The 24,394-nt window shown below is 40.0% G+C and overlaps 1 protein-coding gene across 12 annotated transcripts in view; it reads left to right on the forward strand.

The window, feature by feature from the left end:
* PXDNL (peroxidasin like) overlaps positions 1-24,394 on the forward strand; it is a 381,495-nt gene that overhangs the window by 174,615 nt on the left and 182,486 nt on the right. For 7 of the 12 annotated variants that reach the window (XR_001885752.1, XM_017872748.1, XM_017872751.1 and 4 more), the window contains one exon: positions 13,309-13,380. Coding sequence is in view for 5 of the 12 variants with exons in the window: in XM_017872748.1 (XP_017728237.1) it covers positions 13,309-13,380 (72 nt within the window). In the remaining 7 variants the exon portion in view is untranslated. Of the gene's footprint in view, positions 1-13,308; positions 13,381-23,029; positions 23,101-24,394 lie in introns of all 12 variants that reach the window. The other 5 variants (XM_017872753.1, XM_017872754.1, XM_017872752.1 and 2 more) reach the window with 1 other exon arrangement.

Genomic DNA, 24,394 nt, shown 5'->3' on the forward strand with positions numbered 1-24,394 from the left:
GCCATCAGAGAAATGCAAATCAAAACCACAATGAGATACCATCTCACACTAGTTAGAATGGCAATCATTAAAAAGTCAGGAAACAACAGGTGCTGGAGAGGATGTGGAGAAATAGGAACACTTTTACACTGTTAGAGGTACTGTAAGTTCAATCATTGTGGAAGACAGTGTGGTGATTCCTCAGGATCTAGAACTGGAAGTACCATTTGACCCAACCATCCCATTACTGGGTATATACCCAAAGGATTATAAATCATGCTGCTATAAAGACACATGCACACATATGTTCATTGCGGCACTATTCACAATATCAAAGACTTAGAACCAACCCAAATGTCCATCAATGGCAGACTGGATTAAGAAAATGTAGCACATGTACACCATGGAATACTATGCAGCCATAAAAAAAGGATGAGTTCATGTCCTTTGTAGGGACATGGATGCAGCTGGAAACCATCATTCTCAGCAAACTATCACAAGAACAGAAAACCAAACACCGTATGTTCTCACTCATAGGTGGGAATTGAGTAATGAGAACACTTGGACGTAGGAAGGGGAACATAACACACTGGGACCTGTTGTGGGGTTGGGGGAGAGGGGAGGGATAGCATTAGGAGATATACCTAATGTAAGTGACGAGTTAACGGGTGCAGCACATCAGCATGGCACATGTATACATAAGTAACAAACCTGCATGTTGTGCACATGTACCCTAGAACTTAAAGTATAATTAAAAAGAAATAAAATGGAATGTGTTATATTCATTCATTTGCTGTTTACCGGTTACAGAATCAATGCCGCTGTGTGTTTTTCTATATTACTCTTCCAAACAGATCTTCACTTTATGGCTGAGAGGGGGGACACATTGGAATATCTCCTTTGTGATTTGGTCCTTCTTCTTTGACTTCTTTCTGTGCTTCTCTCACTTAGAAATCCCACCATCCGTCACATCAGGTCCACTTCTCACCCCTGTCCTCACATCTCAGGAGGCTGTCTTTACTCCTCTTCACACATTTATTTCCTCCTCTGGATCTAACTTTGTTGCTCTCTTTTCTTGATGGCAAGAGTTCTGAAATTTCCACTTTATGCTGCCCTTCTCTGAAATACCCTGTAATTGTTTCATTTTCAAAATGTCAGCAGGTGTATAAATTGTGCGCACCTCCCCACTTGAGATTTTTTAATGGGAATGGTTTCAGGGGAGCGGTCTGATCTGACAAGCGTTGTCCACGGACACAGTGCCGTAAAATCATGGCGCGTGAAGGAGATGTCAGAGCAGGCAGCCATTCCTTTGCTTTTAAATTCAACTGAAATCTTTTAGCAAGTAACTTGGCTGGATGATGGGGGCATTCAGGTTCAGGGCTGAGAAGAAATATAGCAAATACAGTCTACTAGGGAAGGAGGCTTTACCTTCTTCCCTTCTTGTGTTTTTCTCACATTTCTTCTCAAGCCTGGCATTGCACTCTTCATCCTGGGCGTTTCTCCCCTTCTCAAACACTTCCCTCTTGAAAGGGGGAAGTGCATTTGATTGATTGATGATTGATGTCCCTGGATCAGGGTGGCTCTGCGGTGACCTCAGGGATGGCCCACTAGTTATCCTTTTTCTGCCCTGCCTAACTGAGTCTGGCCTGCAGCCCCCTCCTTGCAACCTGGTCAGTGAGCGGCTTTGGAGTACATGATCCAGGCCCTGCATATCTCTGCACATAAGCTTGGGAAGGGGACCCAATGATTTTAATTTGGAAGCATGAAGTAAAAGTCCCCATGCTGACCTCAGCACCAACCAAGTTGTCCATTCCAGTGTTTCACAAAGAGCTCTGCATTGGGAGTCACTTCTCCATCAGCAACCAACCCCTCTATTATTGTATTGCTCTATTGTATGCTCTATTAACTCTGGAGGGAAGACCAAATATCCCTCCCTACTGCTGGCCCCTGTCTAACATTCTAAACCATAAGGATTTTCTCAACCTCCTCTGCTCTCTAGTTGCCTTGGACTTCTGCCATGTATCAGGAAGGTGCTAGGTGATTTTTACAGGTGGTCTGCAATCTTTCACTGCCCTGGCATGAAGTATCACCAGCCACAGCATTACAGAGTGATTGAGGGGTCAAATAAGAAGATGAGTGCGGGCCTCCATGTGTCCAGTGCTCAAGCTTCTGTTGCCCCATCCTTCCCCTGTAAAAGCCTCTGGGATCCATTTCTGCATTTTCTCTTGGGATTATCTGTGCTTCACATGAGACGCGCTGCCTCATTTCTTCTTTCCTAGACCACGATAGCATCCTCATAGCTAATTCATCCCTTGTTCTGTTCCATCGTACCACCTTTGACTGAACCGTGACCCTAAATTGCATCACTGACAACATCAATTTCCTGAGCCTGAAACCCTTTAATTAGTGCTTAAACAAATACAGACCAGCCCCTACATATCTCAGTATTCACAGGCAAACCAGTAAAGTCATGTTGGCCAAGCTGGTCTCAAACTCCTGACCTCACATGATCCACCCACTTTGGCCTCCTGAAGTGCTGAGATTATAGGCGTGAACCATAGTGCCCGGCCCCAGGAATCTTAAATTCCAAAATATTGCCTGATGAGCCTCAGGTCTCCTGTGCTTCTTAGGTCATGTCTCAGGCCTCACCTCATGGGACAGTTTTATCTCATCTAAAATCCATCCATGCCTTCCAGATTTAAGTCCCTCTGCATGTGGCCTATAACTCTTTTCCTCTGTATGCTTTGTTCTATGCTCCTGCTGTCCTTTAGATTCAAATATGAGTCAACCTCAGCTTCTATTTCTTTATTTCCTCCACTGTGTTGAAGGAAACCACAAAATCACATAGCTGTACTATTTTGAGTAACAATAAACCCATCTCGAATTTCAGGTAGATCCTCAAATAATTCAATTTTTCCAGAAACTCATGCTTGTTAAGAGGAAGTCTTAGAGAGTGTGATCTTCTAGAACTAGGTGAGATGAGTTTCTCAGTAGGATCATGCTCTTGATGGGTCAATAAAGGTGAAAACTAAAACTTGATCATGGTCTAGCAATGACAAGGAACACAATGGAGCTCCTTCTCTCTCTGGCTCTGCAGATTCTTCCCAAGGTGCCCCTCTTGCCTTAGATCCAATACTCCTCCCACATTTCATAGGTGACTTGGCCTTCTGCCTTTCTAGAACCTTGTACTAAGCGTCTGTTGTGCATTATCTCTGATCTTGCAGCTGCCCTGCAACATAGATAATATTATCATTTTTCAGTTTTAATGGGTGTCTTTTGCATGCCAAAACTTTTTTAGGAGCTGGGCTGTGGCACTAAACAAAACATAAAATTCCTGACCTTGAGGGACCTGCTAACATTCTAGCAGGGAAGGCAAGCTTTAAAACTAATAAATGAACAAGCATATTGCAAGTGTAATGCAAGTCTTTGGCAAATATTTAAATCTGTAAACACACACACACACACACACACATACACACACACAGATATACTGTGGGCAGGGAAGGAGACACATGCATGCCGGGGAGGCACAGTGCAGGCAGAGAGGCAGCCGCTGCTAACACCCTAAGTTAGGAGTGAGCCTGGCATGTGAGAGGAACAGCTTGGATACTGATGTGACTGGAGCAGAGAGACAGGCCCAGTTAGCACAGAACTGTGTAGATCAGAGGAACAGATTTAATTTGTATCATTGTGAGTGATGTGCATTTTATTCTGAGTGAGCACTGGAGGGTTTTGAAGGACAGTTGGCATGCCTGATCCAACAGGCCTTACAATGATCACTCTGACTTCTGTGTTTCTTGCATTCTTCTTTATAGAGATTTATTTGACAAATAAATATTGTATATATTTATAATGTACAACATGATGCTTACATACATGCATACATTGTGAAATGACCAAGTCAAGCTAATTAACCTATCTTACCTCATACACTTACTCTTCTGTGTGTGTGGTGAGAACATCTAAAATCTCCTATCTCAACAAGGATGGCTATGTTGACAATAAGCTATGGCCTGGCAAGGGCGGGGGACCAGTTGGTTGTTTTGTTGTACAATAGGCCAGAAGTGGTGTGGTCTCAGAGTAAGGAGGCAGCAGGGTAGGTTTGGGATGAGTGCAACATCTGGATTTCTTTTGCAACCAACCACTTAGATGTAGAATGTTGGAGAAAGAAAGAAGTTGAAGGTATTACTGAGATTCTTGCCCTAAACAACTAGAAGGAAGTGTGGTCCTCAGCTGAGATGGACAGGCTGGGAAGTGGGCATGAAGACTAATCAAGATTGCAGATTTGCACCCAACAAGTTTGAGATGTCTACTAGGCAGCCCCATGGGCATGGGGCTGGCAGTAGGGCATGGGTCTCCAATGTAAGGTGGCGGTGAGGACTAGCTGTGCAATGTGGGTATCTTTTGCATCTGAAAGTGCTCATGTTCCTAGTATTGGATGCCATTGAGTTTGGCTGGAAAAAAGGAGAAGCCTCAGGACTCAGCCCCAGGCATTCCAGTCCAGGAGCCTGGGGAAAGAGAAGGAAGCAGTGACGGGCCCTGAACAGGTCCACTGAGGTGGGAGAGGATCTGGGAGGATGGTGTCCTGGAAGCCAGGGAAGAACATGGCAGGGAGAGGGACTAACTGATGCACTCCAATGCTGCTGAAAATCCAGTAGGGAAAGGACTAAGAACTCAGTCCCAGCTTTAGCAGTGATGATCAAAAGGAGCTGAGCTCCTTGTCCTGTGTGACATAGCCACAGTTGAAAATTCACACCCCTGCTTTTCTTTTTGACATATCTCTTATATTTCACCGTTGACTTTGCCTTTTACCTTAAGGGGAAAATTGAGGGCAAAGCTAATAGACATCTCACTAGTTTTCTTTGTGACAAGAGACGATTGTGAGTTAGTGCCCATTTCCTCTGTTCTAGCCTGTTTCACTGGGACACATTCCTGCCTCCTTTTTACAGTCACATCTTCCAGTAGCCCTTTGGGTGCCATCGAGTACCATTGGTCCTGTGCAGGGTCTTCCTCACTTTGCTTCTATTAATTCTTTCCTCTTCTTCTTTGTCACCCTTTTAATAATTTTCTATCATTTCATTTTCTAGGATCCTTTGGAAAAGCTCTTGCAGCCTTCAATTGAGGCTCCACATGGCATTCATCATCACCACCACTCCTTCCTGCCCAGAAAATAAAGCAGGCTGTAGCTCAGGTGTTTCTCAATCTGGCACTGTTGACATTTTGGGCTTAGTAATATTGTGGGGCTGGTCCAGGTCATGTAGGATGTTGAGCAACACCCTGGTTCCTACCCACTGGAGACTAGGAGCACCACCACTTCCAGCTGCAACAAATAAAAGTGTCTCCAGACATTGCCAAATATTCCGTGGGGGGATGGAGGAGGACAAAACAAAATTATCCTAAGCTGAAAACTACTGCACACCATTGCTCTAGCTGGAGTCTCTCTCTCTAGCTAACGTCCAGTCCTTTGTTTGCATAGGTGCTGGTAATGTTGTAAAATAAAAATTTCATTAAGAAATTTCTTTTCTTTAACTCTTGTCATGTGTCCTTATATCTTTAAGGTAAAGCTCAAACCACCTTGTTGAGTGCAAAGGAAATGTGTGATTCGGTTCCTGCCCAAGTCCATCTTTCCAGAGCTCTGCAGGCAACCAGTGCTTCTGTCCAACTCAGCTCCTTACTGTTCTGTACAAGAGTCCCGCATTTTCATGCCTCTGCACCTCACATACATCTGTCTCCCCATTTTCTACACTGTCTTTTCTCTTTTGCTCCCAAGTCATTACTGTTTGTCCATAAAAGTTAGGTAAAGAATCTTTTTCTCTGTACAACCTTTCTTTATCTTTAAATCTAACGTAGATCTTTGGATTCTCTTGGGATTCCTTGCATCTCATTATCATAATACATATTCTTCCAAACTGTGGTCATCGATCCCTTGTATTTTACCACTTACCTAATTCCAGTCTCTCAGAAGGTTAAGGATCTTGTCTTACACTTCACAGGCACTCAATAAGTACTTATAAATGTTTTAATATACTAAAGGAGCCAGAGGAGTGAAGTTACGTCTGACACAAGCAGTCACTAAGCCCTTAATGAAAAAAAGTACTGTTGAGCTCTAATGGGTGAGAAAACACTTTGAATGTTAGACACTGAAAAAAACAGGAGTGGTTCCAGAGATACTGAATTTGGTTAGAGGGTGCTCAGACTTATGAGGGAGGGGAAAGTCACAAGATGGTGCTGAATCTTGAAAATCCTTGAATTCCTGCTAAAGACAGTGAGAAGACATTGATGATCCTTAATAAAGTGGATGAACTAATCTGCATTTTTTCAGGAAGAACCACCAAATAATTCAACATAGTGTAGGTTGGAAAGAAGAGACTGGATTTATGTGGAACATTTATAGCTATTAGTTTGGACAAAAAGAGATAGAGATTGAACAAAGAGTGTGAAAGATTTTTCATAACTCTCAATCATACAATATCTAAACTATTGTGGAAACATGATTTTTTCTGTAATTTTTTTTTGAGACAGAGTCTTGCTCTGTCACCCAGACTGGAGTGCAGTGGTGCGATCTCGGCTCACTGCAACCTCTGAATCCCTGGTTCAAGCAATTCTCCTTCCTCAGCCTCCCGAGTAGCTGGGATTACAGGCACGTGCCACCATGCGCAGCTAATTTTTGTGTTTTTAGTAGAGATAGGGTTTCACCGTGTTGGCCAGGATGGTCTCAGTCTCCTGACCTCGTGATCCACCCGCCTTGGCTTCCCAAAGTGCTGGGATTACAGGCATGAACCACCGTGCCCAGCCTTTTTCTGTAACTATTCTAATTTAGGATTGAAATAACTTCCCAAGGAGTAAAGCTTGTGCAGTATGATTTTTAACTGGTTTTAACTCTTTAAGAATAAACATAATTCTCTTTATAAAGAATTTTGGTAGAATATACTGTTACTGACTTTAGCACAGCATGCAAATGAGATGCTGGAAAGCTTTTCTCTGGAAACAACGGATTATGATAATTCAGTCAATTTTTCCTTTAAAATCAGTTGAAATAATTTACTGTGCTCTGAAATAAGGATCTTCATTCAGATGTTTAATTAATTCCTAAACTGTATGAATAATTTGTTGGTGTAATAGATAATTCTTGCTTGCTATTGTGCAATGAAGCTAAAAAGTACCTATTTTAATCCCAGCTGAGGTTATTATACAGAAAGTTGGTGTCATCTCAATGCACCCAGCCCGTGGATGTGAGGCAGGACACGGTGGATCTCCAAGCCAGCTATCAGCAAACTGCTTTTCCTCTAAGCTCTGTTTCATGTGCTAGGATTGCTGACATCTTATTTTCAATATCCTCTGTATTTCTGGCTTCAGATTCAGATGTCCTTAGCTTGTGTTTGCACACATATAGACACATGCAAAATTACATACACAGACACACAGAGACACACAGACACACTCTGGTGTGCAGCCTCCTTCTACCAACAGTATGCCTTTTTTCTTTATAATCTCATGGATTTTGAGAATATAAAAAGCAGCTACTTTGTACAAAAAGTTGAGAACATTGACTGTATATGCTATTTTGATTGTGCCGTTAGATACAGATAAATACAGTGTTTTTCTCTCCATCTCTGCTCTTGCCTTAGATGGGGGTTGCCAAGGTGATCATACAGCACAGAACATTTGTTTTTATGTGGCTCAGTGAGTTCACGCTGAAAGCTAAAGCGATACCAGCAACTTCTCATCCTGAGAATCATTCTCTATTATTTTTGTTGTCATTCTCTGGCCACATGTTCTTGCTCTGCATGTTTTAAAGATTGTAGGAAGATTTTTGTCCTCAGTTTGGTGGCCTGATGCCTCGGGGTGGTTGTGTAAATAAATATTTACTCAGATAAGAGATGTCACACATGTTGTCAGTGCTCACAAAAATGTGTGATTCTAACATGTCCCTTTGGAGTGAGATGGATTCTCCTGGAGAAGCCCCAGGAAGACTTTGCTAGATGCCTTCTAGGTTCATTAGTGCTCAAGGATTCTATAAAGTTTTAGGAGATACAATTAAACATACATTATTACAGATCTTACTAAAGTCAGGCTTGTGTAAATGTTTGGGATGGTTCCTCCCCAAGGAAATGTAATGCCATTTTAGATTGTTGAGCTGATATTAACTCAGAAAGCTTTTATTAGGGTTCATACTCCCATCTTTTGTTTTATACCATAGAACATATGAAGAGTTCAATGTCTTATCCTCACATTTGCAAAGACGATGCTCATGCAAAAATACTGACTGATCATTCATTCTTTCAGTGATCAGCTGTGTATTGACTATCCATTTGTCAAACTCTGCTAAGAAACTAGGGATGTGAATATTACTTTAAATCCAATATGATTTCTGTCTTCATGGACCCTAGAGTTTAGTTAGGACAGGCAGACATGGATCACATAATCACTCAAAGAAATATAATGTTGCAACAGTACAATGCTGGGTGAACCCATAACGGGCATTTGACCAGGAGCTCAGGGAAGGCTTTCCAAGGAAAGAGCACAGTAAGATCTGAAAACAAGTCCGGAATTACCAGGCAAGAAGGGTGGGAAGGTTTACTGGGCTACAAAGACAATCATTCAGAGACTGCTGTGGGCAGGAGTATGGCAGGTATGTGGCTGGGAAGAGGCCAGAGCACTGGGATTGAGGTGGGGCAAGAGGGGGATAAAGCGGAGACTGGAAGGGCATTTCCAGGCAAGAAGAGGCTAGAATTTGGGCTCTGTTAAAAAATTCTGTCTTTATTTCTATAGAAATTAAAAGTCATTTAAGGGTCTTGTATTTCTTTTGAGGGTAGACCAGATGGATGTAGGGAGACCAGTTTGTTTTTATATTTTAGTACCCGGGCATAGTTTGCTCTAGTGTGGAAGTAGTGGGTAAGAGGAGAATGGAGTACATTCAAGAGACATTTAGGAAGCAAAATAAAAAGCAAACAAACAAACAAACACAGAATTGGGTAAGATACAGGGAGTGAGGGAGACGGAGGGGTCAATGCTGGTTTTCTGAGTTGCGCAAATAGATATACAGCAGTGCCATGAACTGAGACAAGCAAAAATGGAGGGCAGCCAGTATGGTGAAGGAGGATCCTGGGCTGGGTTTCAGACACATTGGATTTGAGGTTCCTTGAGACATCTAGGATGTCTTAAATCCTTAAAAGATAATGTCTTTTAAGAAGCCATTGGATGCATGAATTTAGGTCCTGGAGGTAAATTTGGGTTGGAGATGTAACTTGTAGGTCTTCTGCATAGAGGTAATAATTGAAGCCAGGGGTGTTGATGAAAGCATCTGGGGAAGCTAAGTATGAATCAACATGACATGACAATGGCAATAATTTCCTGTCTGCTTTAAATGAAGGAATAACTACTAATTCATTTACATGTAAACTTTATGAAGTGACTTAAACAGATTTAAAATCCTCTCAAGTAATCATTCATATTTATCTACCAGCAATAGATATCCAAAAATGACAGGGTTATCCACAGCCTAGAAAAATAAGGTGTAGGAGAGGATACTCTTGCTATCTTATCAAAGCTCAGAAGGGAGTGGAGATCAAAGCTAACTCCCTCCTTGTTTGAATCTGCTAAAGCCATCACATAAATCAAACACATATAACCTAAAACATCCTACTGCTTTAAATTGACTTAAAGTTTTAAAAAAATTTTGAGAACAATTTTGTTAGAAAATTTGGCAAATCATATGGACACAAAACTTAAATACGCTTGCACTATAATCAAACAGAACTCTCTGGGTTGTCTTATTTTCCTGCAAGGAAATAATCTTACATGCATTTTTCTTATTCATTAGTAGTGAATTCCAATACCAGTTGCTTACCCTACTGTGTATTAGATTGAAGTCCAGCAGAAAACATTTGTCCTTCAGGGCATCCCTGGGTGAGTCTAAGATTGCAGCGATTTATTCTAGGGAAGTATGGCTGGGATGGGGAATAGACAGGGCTCTGTGATTAGCGGGCTGTCAGTGGGTGCATTGTGGAAAAGGAGATTATGCATTTCTCATGAACTATGAGCAATTCATAGTAAGTATGAATTGCTACCTGTGAAATATTTAAATATTAAATCTATATTTATTAATTACTGTGGATTGTAAATCACATAGTAGCTATGTGATATTGGATAAACTGTTGTATGTTACTCTACCCTTTAGATTGTCTCTTTGCCCCAATTTTAGGTGGCTCAGTGTGTAAGATGCCCTCCCAAGTGAAAGCTGTCTTTCTTTCTAGTTCTAGCAATGCAGACACCTGTGCAAACTATGGAGGATGCACATTTGATCAATGGTGTCAGGAATACTAGTGCTACTTGAAAATTCTTATGCTAAACTCAAGTTTTCTTTATAATAAATTGTTCCAAAGCATTAAAAAGTTGAAAGGAAAAACAACAACAACAACAACAACAACACTTCTGCTGAACTTATTTATACATAGGCTAGAATATTCACTTTGAAAATCTGGGAGTTGTTAGCTTGGCTAAACCACAGACCTGGCTTGTGACTCCTTTCCTGTGACCTGTTAGCTTGTTTTATGACTGGAATGCGATCCTTCCCTCCAGTTAAGAATCCCACAGCTTCACATTTAAAAAGCCACTAATGTAGGCAAACTGAGAACAGGAGTGTAGAGAGCCTGGGTTTTGCTGGGTTTGTGGCTTGGATTTACCATTAATTGGCTCTTTGGCCTTGGGCACTTTCCTTCTCCCTGTGGCGTATCTGTTTCCATACCCGAGAAAGGCTCTGCTCTGGGATTCTTGGATCAGGTTTCCATAGCTCATCTCTGGGTGCTCTGTGTCAGCTGAGCCCGTGCATGACCATCCCACTTGCCGTTAGAGAGGCTGGCTGTGTGAAACTGAACAAATTACCTTATCTCTGTACCACATTTTTCCTAATTAAATAATGGGGTATTTATAAACCTACTACACAGTGCGGTTGCAAAAAATTAAAAATGGCTAAATACATGTAAAGCACTTAGGACAATAAATTATTTTTTGCTGTTGCTCTTATTTACTTCATGCTAAGTTTGATGCCCTCATCAGCACTTATTCCTAGTCTTCATAAAATGTCTATTTGTACTTTACAGGCCTGGGCCTGTCCAGTATACACAGAGATTGGAATCCAATGATGCGATACATTTCACTTGGGAAGAGAAACCTTGTAATGGACCCTCTTTCGGGCTCTTTCTTCACTGCAGTCACAGAGACTTCTCTCTCTTCCCCGCTTTCAGCAGCCAGTCACCCCCCAACACTCCTCCCTCATATCCGTTTTCACTCTCCCAGCCCCTACCTCCTTTTCGATGTGCTAGACCAGTGATGCAGGTAATGATTTTGCAGGTGACAGTGTGTGAGTGCATGGGAGTGACTATGTGTGTGTGACTATGTTAGTGTATGCGAGCATATATGTGAATACATGTGTCAGTGTTTGAAAGTGTTAGTGTACCGACGTGCTGAGCTCGGAGCATCTGACAGTGTGTCGAGTGTGTGAGGATTTGTGTGCTGCGAGTGTCGTAGCCTGTGTATCTGAGTGTGGCAGCTGTATGGAGCTGTATGGTGAGAGTATACTGTGGACAAGTGTGAGCTCGTGACGGACGTGTCCAAGAGTGTGTGTGTTAGCGTAAGTGTGGTAGTGTAGATGAGTATATGTGAGTGTGTGAGTGTGAGCATGTGTGAGTATGAGGGAGTCTGTCAACATGCGAGGGTGTGTTCATGTGAGTGTGTCAGCGTGTGTCAGTGTGAGACAATGTGAGAGTGTGTGTCTGTGATTATGAAAGTATGTGTGAAGCTGAGAGTGCCTGTATGTGTGAAAGTCTGTTAGTGAGTATGAGTGTGTGTATAATTCAAGGCAACCAAGGTAAAACTGTTTCATGCTATACCTAAGGCAATTATTGCTGGGTCTTATACAATGTCACCACTGTAAAATGTCACCACTTTTAAAATGAACAGAACTCCTGGGAGGAATGCATGGGACAAGGGCCAGGATGCTGAATTTCAGAGAGTGGTATAGTGTAGCTCTGACTCTGGATCCAACCTAAGGTAATCTGAAACAAGCATCCGTTTCCAGTGACATGGTTTTCATTCTCTTGTGATTATTTTACTTTTTCATTAGGTGTCCCAAGTGCTCTTCCTATAATAATGATTTATCAGAAGGAAGCCTAGGAATGAGGTAAAAGTATTTCTTCGTAAACATTTTCTTTTCTCCTTTCAAAATATTTCTAATTGTGATGAAATAAATACATTTTATGCAAACATGGGCTGTAAAGCTTTCTTTTTACTTTCCTGCCCTTACTTTAAGTCAGATAGCTTCCCATTGACAAAATCAAGTACCATTCACTGTGTCTTCCCACGTATATGTACAATATCCTCTTTTCCAATTTGGTGTGAAACTTTGTTGCTTTTCATGGTAACTTTATATCCGCAGTGCTTTCCTCAGCAGTTCACTATAGACTACTGTATATTACTGTTGGTTTCATTGATAGTATTTGAAAAAGCTGTGTTGAGAAGTCAGGTTCAGGGAATACATTTAAATTTTCTAAGAGGAGTGTGCAGCCTTCCCCATGGATCCTTCTGTCTGTTGGGAAGATTTGCTCCACAAAGGTCTGCTCAGCTGTCTGCTTTGGAAGCATGCTTCTCCATTTCATCACAAGATTTCTGAAGGAAATACAAGCCTTTCTGTCTTCAGTTGCCCTGCTTTAGGAGAAGACTTTCTGAAATGGAAGCTTAGGAAATAACTCCTGGATCAGTTGCACAGAGAGGGTACCAAGGTCTGAAAAACTCTAATTCCAAAAGGATTAAAATAAGACACATTACTTCTCATCCATCCTCCAGGGTTAAGATTAATTCATTTTGAGTATGATGATCATATGACATCAAATATGTCATCCTTTGACTCCCTCAGACAGGACACTTCTCCCTGTTCTGAAATGTAAATAAGCGTGTGGTCACTTGTAATGTATCTTATTAAGTTTGAAATCTTAACTATTACCCTAACTTCACTTACTTTAAACATTTTAATGAGCAAAAGAGTAATTTCAACAACCAGTTAGCATCGACTCAAGAGGCTCCCTGGGAAAAGGCGGCAGCATCATGCCCCTTTCTGGGTGGGCTTCGGATTCCCCTTTGGAACATCAGGTTTTTAGACCCAGGACTGTGAAGAACAGAAGCGACAAAATATCTGAGTTTCTGATTTTCGTATGTGACATATAGTGGTTGGAGCCAGTGAAATTCACAATTTCAGCTGAAGCAATTGCTAATTCTTCATTTTATTTTACTCACCAGCACAAGGAATAACCAACTTGATTTTTTGCCTTCCAGGTACATTCATTTCAACCAACTAGAAACGCTACAGCCAGAGACCTTTGGAGACCTTCTGAAATTAGAGCGACTGTAAGTGCTGACCCTTCAGATGTCCTTTGCTTCTGCTTTACATTTTCCGTTTATACAACCCGTCTGACTGCCATGGAGATCAGGCCACTTTGCCGTAAGCTTTAGAGGCATAACCTGTACCTTGGCACTATAAAACAGAGTTAATATAAAACTTTCTATAGTTTAAGATCAATGGAGAAAAGGTGAAATAGCCAATTAAAAAAATAGGGCAAAAGAGAGGAAGAAACACTTCACAAATGAGGGAAAGCTATTTAAAAAACTTATATCGGGGCTGGGCATAGTGGCTCACACCTGTAATCTCAGCACTTTGGGAGGCCGAGGTGGGCGGATCACCTGAGTTCATTCAGGAGTTCGATACCAGCTTGGCCAAGATGGTGAAACCCTGTCTCTGCTAAAAATACAAAAAAGTAGCTGGGTCTGGTGGCACACTCTTGTAATCCCAGCTACTCGGGAGGCTGAGGCATGAGAATCGCTTGAACCCGGGAGGCGTAGGTTGCAGTGAGCCAAGATCGTGCCACTGCACTCCAGCCTGGGTTGCAGAGTGAGACTCCGTCTCAAAAAGAAAGAAAGAAACAAACAAACAAACGAAACCTTACAGCAGAATTTTGTATAGTTGATCGTGTACATCCCCTATGACCTAGCAGTTTCACTTTCGGGTACATACACGCAGAAATGCACACATGTATGCACCAGAAGACGTGTTCGTGTATTTGCAGCAGCATTATTTCTGGTAACTCCACACTGAGAACTACTCAAGTCTCCAATAACAAAATAGTAGAGAAATAAGCTGTTGTACGTTCATAAAATAGAATACTATACTGCAACACGGATGGATGTCAGAAACATTCTGAGAAGAATAATCTAAACACTGGAAATTCCATAGTTCTATTTTATCCTCAAAAGAAATTTTAAAAGAGGTAAGAGTAATATATGCAGTATTGAGAAGTCAAATGCTGCTTACCTTTGGTGAGAGAGAGGACGTTTGAAATGGCAGGAGGAGCCTCTGTAGGCCTGGCAATGTTTTGTATTCTTTGTTTTTCCTGGGTGGTAATTACACAGCTGTGTTCACTTTCAGGCAAGGCATTGTGCTCTACATCACAATGTCTGCACTTTTCCAGATGTATTTTGTATTTCAATAAAGGCTTATTAAACAAACAATGACAAACCACAGGGGCACTTGGACAGCCTTCTTCTGTTTTGTCTTTTATCAAATAAAGGTACTCTACTGTTTCAGTTTTTCTAATACCTTATATTAATAAATTCATTGTGTCTAGCTGATGATATGCTATTTTTCTCTGAAAAGAAAGGAAGTGTGGAATTACATAGCTAACCTTAACCAGAAATCTGTTTTCCCTAAAAGAAAATTTGAATTAAAAATTTATGTTTAAAAAAGATGCCCTTAATTAATACACAAAATAGATCAGTAAAATTAAAGACTAAGAAGAGCCAGTTAACCACTTTCTTATGCAGTTACTGCAACCTTATTTGCCTATGGAAGTGTAGCAGTTGCAAGGCATACAATCACATGGTTTGCTTTTGTTTACTTTGTGCTGGAGGCATGTGATCGGGAATAGGAAACGAGGTAGGAAAATGTGTTGTACTACTCCTTTTCTGCTCTAACCTGCGTGAGCAGGGAGCCAGCCCTGTGCAGGAGAGCCATGGTGCAAAACGGATGGATTGTTCAAGATTTAGCATCACAATGGTTAATACCTTCAAAACACATGGGACACTAACTTTAATTTGAAGGATTTTTTTTTGGTCACATTGTTAGCCTTGTATTCCTGTGGTGTAGCAATAAACCACCAAGCCTTGTATTTTTGCTGTGAAGCCAATAAACCACCAAGACTCAAAATCCTCACCAAAGCAGCCCTGAAAACTGTGAAGATGGGAAGGGGAGAGTCCTGCTGCCTGGGAAGGTGTGGAAGCCCTGGCAGGCAGGCCCATGGCAGTGGTGGTGGGGCTTGCCTTTATAGAAAGGACTTCTTAGCTTGGAATCCATGAGTGGGCTCGGAAGGCATGGAATGGACCAACTAAAAAAGTTTTAGCTTCTGGTTTCTTTCCTATTGTCTAAATATATTTGTATCTATTTTAACCTTGTAGTACAGACATGTAATATCAAATCATATCACACAATAGAGCTCCTGAAAGAAAACTTGATCTTGGACCCTCTCTCCAAAGGCACCTTCTTTTAGCTATTTCTCTTTTATATTCTTTGGTTGTTGCCATCATAATTATCTAGTGTATTAGGGTTCTCTAGAGGGACAGAACTAATAGGATAGATAGATGCTATATAAAGGGGAGTTTATTAAGGAGTATTAACTTACATAATCACAAGGTCCCACAATAGACCATCTGCAAGCTGAGGAGCAAGGAAGCCAGTCTGAGAACCTGGAGTCTGATGTTTGAAGACAAAAAGAATGCAGCTCAGGAGAAAGATGTAGTCGGGGAGGCTAAGCCAGTCTAATCTTTTCATGTTCTTCTGCCTGCTTTTTATTCTGGCCATGCTGGCAACTGATTAGATGGTGCCCTCCCAGGTTAAGGGTAGGTCTGCCTTTCCTAGTCCACTGACTCAAATGTTAATCTCCTTTGGCAACACCCTCACAAGCACACCAAAGATCAATATTTTGTATCCTTTAATACAGTCAAATTAACACTCAGTATTAACTGTCACAACTAGGTAACAGATTTTTATTTCATTCCTTTTCCACTGTAGAAGATACCAATTTTCACTCTGAAGATCAGAATTTATCTTGCTTATGCTATCCCTGTGTGATACATACACATACACCTGCATGCACACACACATGCATGCACACACACACACATACACACACTAGAAGGTCAATTACATACCGATGAGTGAACTAAATATATATATATACATCTTCATTCTGTTAGCTATGTTATTATCTTTATATTACTCAGATATTCAACATGTTTATCCTACCCTGCAACTACAATGAAATTTCTTGCTGTTGACCATAAATTACCTTGAACAATTAAAAGTATATAATATTTTAACTAAATTATTGTAGGGTCAGGAAACGTGCTCACATTTTATTTCTTTCTCTTTGTGTGAATATTATGAATCTGGCCACTTCAAAAATAATTGTCTTAATAAAAGGGCAATTTTCTTGTGTGATTTAAATTATTTAAAATAATGTCATGTCTTTGGTTCATATTTGAACTGTTACTTTCGTATATATTTTGTGCTTTTCCTGGACATTCTAAATGCATTATGTGCCTTTGCAATATCTTCACATTTTTTGTATCACCAAATTATATAAACCATGTCATTTCTCTTTTACAACAGAGACCCCTGTCTTCTAATTTGAACTGACTTTTCATTAGGATTAGTGTCATCTGCCATCAACCTGGAATTTCCCTTCACTAATTGCTTGAGTGAAGTCCATGGTTTCTCGTCTCCATTCTTCCTTTTTCTTGTGTTACTTCTTTGTTCTGCTGGAACACATGTTGAAGAACTTACTATGAAAAGTCTTAAGGGAGATAGTTTTGATAATCTTTGAACGCCTGAAATTGTATGTATTATTTCCTCATAGGAAATAATAGGTCATCTGTTATAAAATTGTAAGTTCAAGAAGTTTCTCTTGATCTTTGAAGAGTCCATTCTATTTCTTCTAGCCTATTATGATTCTGTTTTATAGGAAATAAATTTTATTTTCACAGAGAGGTTTAAAATTTTATGGTTATTCTTTATTTTTAAAAATCTTACAGGCCAGGTGTAATGGCCTGCACTCCCAGCACTTTGAGAGGCTGAGGTAGGAGGACTGCTTGAGCCCAGGAGTTCCAGACTAGCCTGGGCAACATAACAAAACCCAATCTCTACAAAAAATAAAAATAAAAATAAAGTAGCTGAGCATGATGGCAGGCACCTGTAGTCTCAGCTACTTGGGAGGCTGAGGAAGGAGGACTGCTTGAGCCTGGCAGGTTGAGGCTGCAATGAACCATGATTGTGCCACTGTACTCCAGCCTGAGTGAAGGGTGAGACCTTGTCTCTAAATAAATATATAGTTAAAATCAAAACAAAATCTTATAAATTTACATCAAGGAATGAGACTTTTCAATTATTGGAGTTTTCAAGGTAAAGACAAATCCATCCACAATTTTGAAAGATTCTCTTTAATTATTTATTTGACTATGTTTCCCCTTATTCCTTCTGTCTTCTCTTCTAGACATACTGTAGTTGATTATTAGATCATCTGGATCTCTACATTTTTTATCTTTTGTTTTATAATATCTGTTATTTTGTCATTTTGACTCCTAACTTGGTATGTTTTACTTAATTTTGACATTTACTACATGAAAATAGTTTTAATCAGAATTTAATTCCTAAGAGATCTTTCTTGTTTCCTATTTATTTATCTTCTATAGAAACTTATCCTTGTTTTATAAGTATGATATATATTGAAGTCTCTGGGTACATGTAATAATTGTAATGCTCTCTTACTTTTTTTCTCTAGCTATTGGAATTTCTCTGTTTCTTCTAGCATTGTTTTCCTTTTTTAAAATGTTGGTCTTTCTTTTTCATGTTCCTAATTATCCTCCCATGCCTTGTGATTCTTCATTGTTTATTGACATTTGAAATTAGAAATATTTCAATTGGTAGTGTGAGTTTCACCTGCTCTCTTTTAGATAAATTTATTTTCTTATAAAATTTCCCCTTTGGTGTAAATTTTAGTTTGCACAATTGGAAGTAAAATGCAGGTTTATCTTCCTAAAATTCCAGAATGAGGAAGGCTTTTTTTGCTTGGGTTTCAGCTCCACAAAAATTCCATTACTTTTCTTCTTTCAATTTGTTCAATTTCTTTGGAAAAAAATCTCTATTTCTATGTCTATCTCATCTATCACTATATCATTAACATTTTTCCTCTTAGCTGTTGGTGTTCTATATGAGTGGTGGCTACTAATTATTGTGTTTCTCCATCCAGGTCTTTGTGAACCCTTGTTTGAAATCTCACTTCTCCCTCCTCTGCCCCTGCCGTAACTGTTTGGGGTCTCTGGGCGACACACAGTCAGACTGCTCCTGCCTCATAGGATTCTCTGGGCTGCAGCTTTCTCTCCGATTTCATCTGTCAACATTTTCTCATGCATTTTATTTATCCAGAATTTGCTGAATACTCTTATCTGTTGGTGACCTTACACATTCTGCCCTCTTGATGAATATGGATATATCTGTTCATATTAAGCATCCCGGTAATTATTTCAGTGGAGACTCAAAAGAGATTGAGGAATATTTGCATATCTACTTCACTATTTTGAACTAAAATTCTTTTCCCCGTAACTTTGAAATTTGTTTGCTGAAATAATATTTTTATTGCTAAAATTATCCTATTAAGGCATTTCTAAATTCAAGCAAATTTACCATGACTTTATCTGTGAACTGCACATAGTCGAGTAATGTGCATTCAGCAGCAGCACAATGCCTAGAATGGTTCTTTATTGTTATGATTTGACAAAAGCCCCTTTGTATTATATTCATAAGTACTAACCTCTAACACCTGGGTAGGAATGTTCTTTTCAGTGAAGTCATGATCTCAATACAATCGAGAAAATCCTGCCTCTCCCTCTTTTCTATAAAAAGAAGGATTGTTTTGAAAATCTTCACTTTACCAAGTTAGGTTGTCTCCAAAAGATAAGTCTTATCTTCAAACACAATCAACTACTTACTATTATGTTACCAAGCAAAAGAATCCAAGCACATTTAGTGGAGCCACATGGATTAGAATGTTCAAGTTGCTTTAGAGTTTGGTGCTCAGGCAGAAAATCGAAGTGGTGCTTTCATTAAAGTATGTCAAGCATTACAGAATTTGGACTTTTTGGCTAAAAATTTATGGTTGGTATTAAAGAACACAGAGTCCACCAGACTGGACAATGTTTTCTCTATCTGGTATGCACCTCACTAAAGCTGAGGCCATTTCAGGAAGTTTTCTCAAGGAGTAGGATCTGAATATGATCTTTACTCTGCTTCTCAAAAGTCTCCTGGATTTTCAAGGGATACATCTTGAAACATTAACCTAAACCTTAGGCAGAAGATTTACTTTCTTAGAACATTTATGAGAAAGTGCTCATTCATTACTTGACTTTTTGGATAATATGCATGTTTCTGTCACAGGAAGGAGACAAGTCTTTGTATAAACTCTGTATAAACTTTGTAGATACTGCTCAAATATTATTTTTTTGGTCAAGCATCTTTGACAGAAGACAGCAGCAGCAAATAATTATATAAACTTTTCGGCCGGATGCAGTGACTCCCACCTGTAATCCCAGCACTTTGGGAGGCTGGGGTAGGCCAATTACGATGTCAAGAGATCAAGACCATTCTGGCCAACATGGTGAAATCCTGTCTCTTCTAAAAATACAAAAAATTAGCTGGGTGTGGTGGCGTGCGCCTGTAGCTACTTAGGAGGCTGAGGCAGGAGAATCACTTGAACCCAGGAGGCGGAGGTTTCAATGAGCCGAGATCATGCCACTGCACTGCAGCCTGGCAAGAGCGAGACTCTGTCTCAAAAGAAAAAAAAAATCAATCTATCTATCTATCTATCTATCTATCTATCTATCTATCTATCTAAACTTTTAACATAGAAAAAAGTGCTTTTAGCTTCTTTTTGGGAGTAAAGCAATCAAAGTCGTCTACAAGCAGAAATCAACAAATACATTTCAGAACTGTTTTGAAGATTAATTTCAGGAAAGTTGGAAAGAAGAAAGGAGAAAAAAGAAACTACAAGCATACATTTTTGCACCCCATGCAAATCAGTACTGCTGGAACAGTACTACTGTTTTAATTTCCTGAATACTACTAGGATAGTATTCTAGGAGATAAACAATGACAATTATTACAATAATTTCTCCTTTATACATAAAGGGACTGAGACTTAGATTAATCTGCTTGAAAGAAAATTGTTATAGAAATATCAAGTAGCAGTAATATCTGATTTGGGAATCATATAACATGTTTGACATAAATTGTTGTAAAATATCATTGATTTGGATATTTTGTCACCATTTGTACAAAATTAAGAAAAAAATCCAAGAAGGATTTTTCAATATTTACATACCTTGCTTCATAACTTGCTTCAAAATCTGTGATGATGGAAATGTTTTACTTTTCTTTTGATTTGTTTTGCCTGTTAAGCAATAAATTCTGGTCTGCTTGGCTTGGAAAATAAATAATATCTTTCAATATTCAATCATGGATGCAATTTCTAGCCTCTAAAATACATTTAAAGAAAGAACAACAGTCTTTCTACTGTTGTTATCTTGCAGAACTGCACTACTTATAAAATCATAAAGAAAGCTTTGATTTTACCTAGCAAAAATAAAGCAGGCATAAATTGTCCTGGTAATTTGGCTTTCCCCGAGGTTCAGTGCAATCTACTATAAGTTGTTTCTCCATCATGAAACTCTGTTCCAGTGTCCCAGTGTTCCCCAAGATAAGGAAATGGCATACGGCTAGGGCTTGAGGTAGAGAATGAGAATTACTGTGTCATACATCTGCACACTGTGGAAGAAAAAGTTATTCAACAACACTTGTTAAAGCAAGAAAGATGCTATTCAAGAACGGCCATGGTGACAGGTATAGGTATAGGGCCCCAGTGCAATGGAGTTATGCACTAGGGGAGAAAGATTGGGCTGAATTCCAAATACGCCATGAGCAAGTGGGAGTTGATAGCCCAAGAGCAGGGTGAAGTCAATGGATGGAAAATCACCCAGAGGAAACATTAGGGGAAAGGCTCAGGGTGACCCTATTTAACAGGACTCTTGGTGATGATCAAATATCACATGGGAAATGATGGGGATGAGGAATTTCAGGTGTCAAGGGGCGGGAGGTGCTGGTTAAACTTAGTAGCAGGGTTCTTGCTAAAATTGGACAATGTAGAGATGGACATGGAAAGCCAAAAGTCAGGTCTAGTTGGAAAAGAGCTCAGGAGAACCTGTGTAGAGTGTGGTCAAGAAGAGAGTCTTTGTCAATATCTGTCTTCACGTCATCATCTCTAGCCACTGCTTCAACTCAGAAGTGAATCACCCAACTCAGGGTGAATCAGATGGTGCCGGTAAAGACAAGCACAGGGAGTCAAAATAGGAAGGATCAGGAAAACTTTTTATCTTCTCAGATGTGCATCAATGAAATTCAAGTTCCCAAAATTGTAGAAATAGTTTGGCCCCAGCTCACTCCCCTGACCTTAACGCTTAATATAGTTAAAATAAAGCCAAAAACAAAAAGGCAAAACACTGATAAGAAAATATGGCCACATGATTTTATTTAATTTTGTGACAGAGGTACTAGTCATGAAGTACAGTTCATAAAGTGGCTGGATGTAGCTAATTCTTAAGTTTAAGATATAAATTGATTATTTATGCTAATATCCTTGAGTCTTAATAAAACTGGTTTCCATCTTTTCTCTGTATTGCAGAGACCATCGTGTTTTCTCTCTTCACACATGGGCTCTTTGCCGAATATGTATTCATTGGTCCTCATGACTAGACAGTCTCTGGCTGGTGATTTCCTTGGTCGTAATTTCTCTGGTCATAACGAGGAGAATGGGTATAGCCAAGGCAGCATGGAGGGAGCCAAAGCCAGTGCAGGACTGCTTGGGTGGAGGGAGAGGGAGAAGCACTGAGGCCTGGATCTTCTCCTCCTCCCACCACCCTCCATCACCTCGCAGGGGGACACGGCCTCATAAGTGCACCTCTCTGTGATCTGGCCCTGGACATGTAGAAATGGCTGGCTGAGCAGCAACCACAGTAGCACCCAGTGGAATTCTGGATCAGCAAAACTGTGCTGGCCAGTAAGGGACAGGCAGAGCTTGCACATCTCCATGTGATCCCGCATGTGCAGGATTACATCAGTTACTCAGGAACCTGCAGGCATCTGTTGTCATATATTGTTGTTCCCTTTTTTTATTTTTTATTTTTCATTTTTTTTGAGACAGAGTCTTGCTCTGTCACCCAGGCTGGAGTGCAGGGGTGCGATCTCACCTCACTAAAACCTCCGCCTCCCCAGTTGAAGCAATTCTCATGCCTCAGCCTCTGGAGTGCTTGGATTACAGGCACCTGCCACCATGCCTAGCTAATTTTTGTATTTTTGGTAGAGGGTTTCACCATGTCAGCCAGGCTGGTCTCAAACTCCTGACCTCAAGTCATCTGCCCAGCTTGTCCTCCCAAAGTGCTGGGATTAGAGGCCTGAGCCACCATGCCTGGCCTGTGTCATTATTTTTAAATTTAAAATATTTAGTTCACAAATAAAAACTGTATGCATTCAAGGTGTACAACATGCTGATTTGATATATGTGTACATTGCATGCTGATAATGAATACATTATTTACTTTGATTTCGTCATACTTAAATATTTATTTTTATGGATTTATTTTTAGCATTTGTAATCTCTAAGTAAACTAAAAAAATCAAAAGTATACAGATGTGAAAAAATACCCATATAGTAGTGGTAGATAGAGATATGTAAATCTTTAAAACAGATGGTTGTGTAAATGACACTCTGACTTCTGTTTGCCCTTTCTCACTGAAATATTTCAAAAAAAGTATTGGATTCACAGTTAGGTGAAAAGAAAGGTTTTGTTTGTCAAACTCATTATTATTGTATGGTGATTAAAGTTTATCTTTTGTTTTCAGATTTTGCATAACAACAAATTATCTAAAATCCCGGCTGGGAGCTTTTCTAATCTGGATTCATTAAAAAGATTGTAAGTGAAAGCAAGTGCATGAACACAAAAACCTTATAATTTCCTTCAAAATAAATCCCAAACAATGGTTGGTTGCCTTCTCCTGGTTTTGCTGTGAAAGACATTGCAATTCTAGCATGTTAGGGAGAAAATGGTTTTGTTAACTGCAGAGCGATAGAGAACCCAGATAGTCTTCTGGGCTTTCATGTATTCTCTTAGAAGTGACATTTGAAAGGAATATTGAAAATAGAAGTTTTCCTTGGTTCTCTGTAATATCCTTGCTGGCTAAATCTAAAGACTCCCAAGACTTCCTTTTCCTTTAACTTTTTTATGAGTAAAGAGATGTGAGAAGTTCCAAAGAAAATCTGATTCCTCGGGCCAGGCTTCAGTTTTCCCTTGTTGTACGGAGTTGTCTTCCTACTCATTTCCTCCTACATTAAGCAAAACAAAACAAAAATCCCCATGCTTGCAAAGTCTGTGTTCTCCACGCCTTCCTTGCTCCGGTCCGTGGGCTGATGTCCATCACTTTTTTACACCAGTGTCTCCACCCTCCTTCATTCCAGCTGTCTCTTCACTCCCATCTGTGTGTAGCCTTCTACACTGTTGATGTTTTATTTTGTGGTTACTGCCCCCCCAATCCTCAACCCCAAACACAACTATAAGTTCCAGTTATCAGAAAAGGATAGATGCCTGCTTCCCAGATGTCAGTCAGGGAGCACATAGTGGAAAACTCACACAGGTGTATCCATCACGGGCCTTGGAGGCTATATTAGTCTGTTCTCACACTGCTAATAAAGACATACCTGTGACTGGGTAGTTTATAAAGAAAAAGAAGTTTAAAGGACTCACAGTTCCTCATGACTGGGGAAGCCTCACAGTCATGGCAGAAGATGAAGAGAGAGCAAAGGAATGTCTTACGTGGTTGCAGGCAAGAGAGCCTGTGCAGGGAACTCCCATTTATAAAACCATCAGATCTCATAAGACTTATTCACTACCATGAGAACAATATGGGGGAAACTGTCCCTGTGATTTAGTACCCTTGACACATGGGGATTATTACAATTCAAGATGAGATTTGAGTGGGGACACAGCCAAACTATATCATTCCACCCTTGGCCCCTCCAAAATCTCATGTCCTCACATTTGAAAACAAATCATACCTTCCCAACAGTCCCCTAAAGTCTTAACTCATTTCAGCATTAACTCAAAAGTCCACAGTCTCAAAGTTTCATCTGAGACAAGGCAAGTCCCGTCTTCCTATGAGCCTGTAAAATCAAAAGCAAGTTAGTTACTTCCTACATAAAATGGGAGTTCA

This window comes from Rhinopithecus bieti, unplaced genomic scaffold (genome assembly GCF_001698545.2).
Source record: "Rhinopithecus bieti isolate Rb0 unplaced genomic scaffold, ASM169854v2 scaffold_6979, whole genome shotgun sequence".
In the NCBI taxonomy this organism is placed as follows: domain Eukaryota; kingdom Metazoa; phylum Chordata; class Mammalia; order Primates; family Cercopithecidae; genus Rhinopithecus; species Rhinopithecus bieti.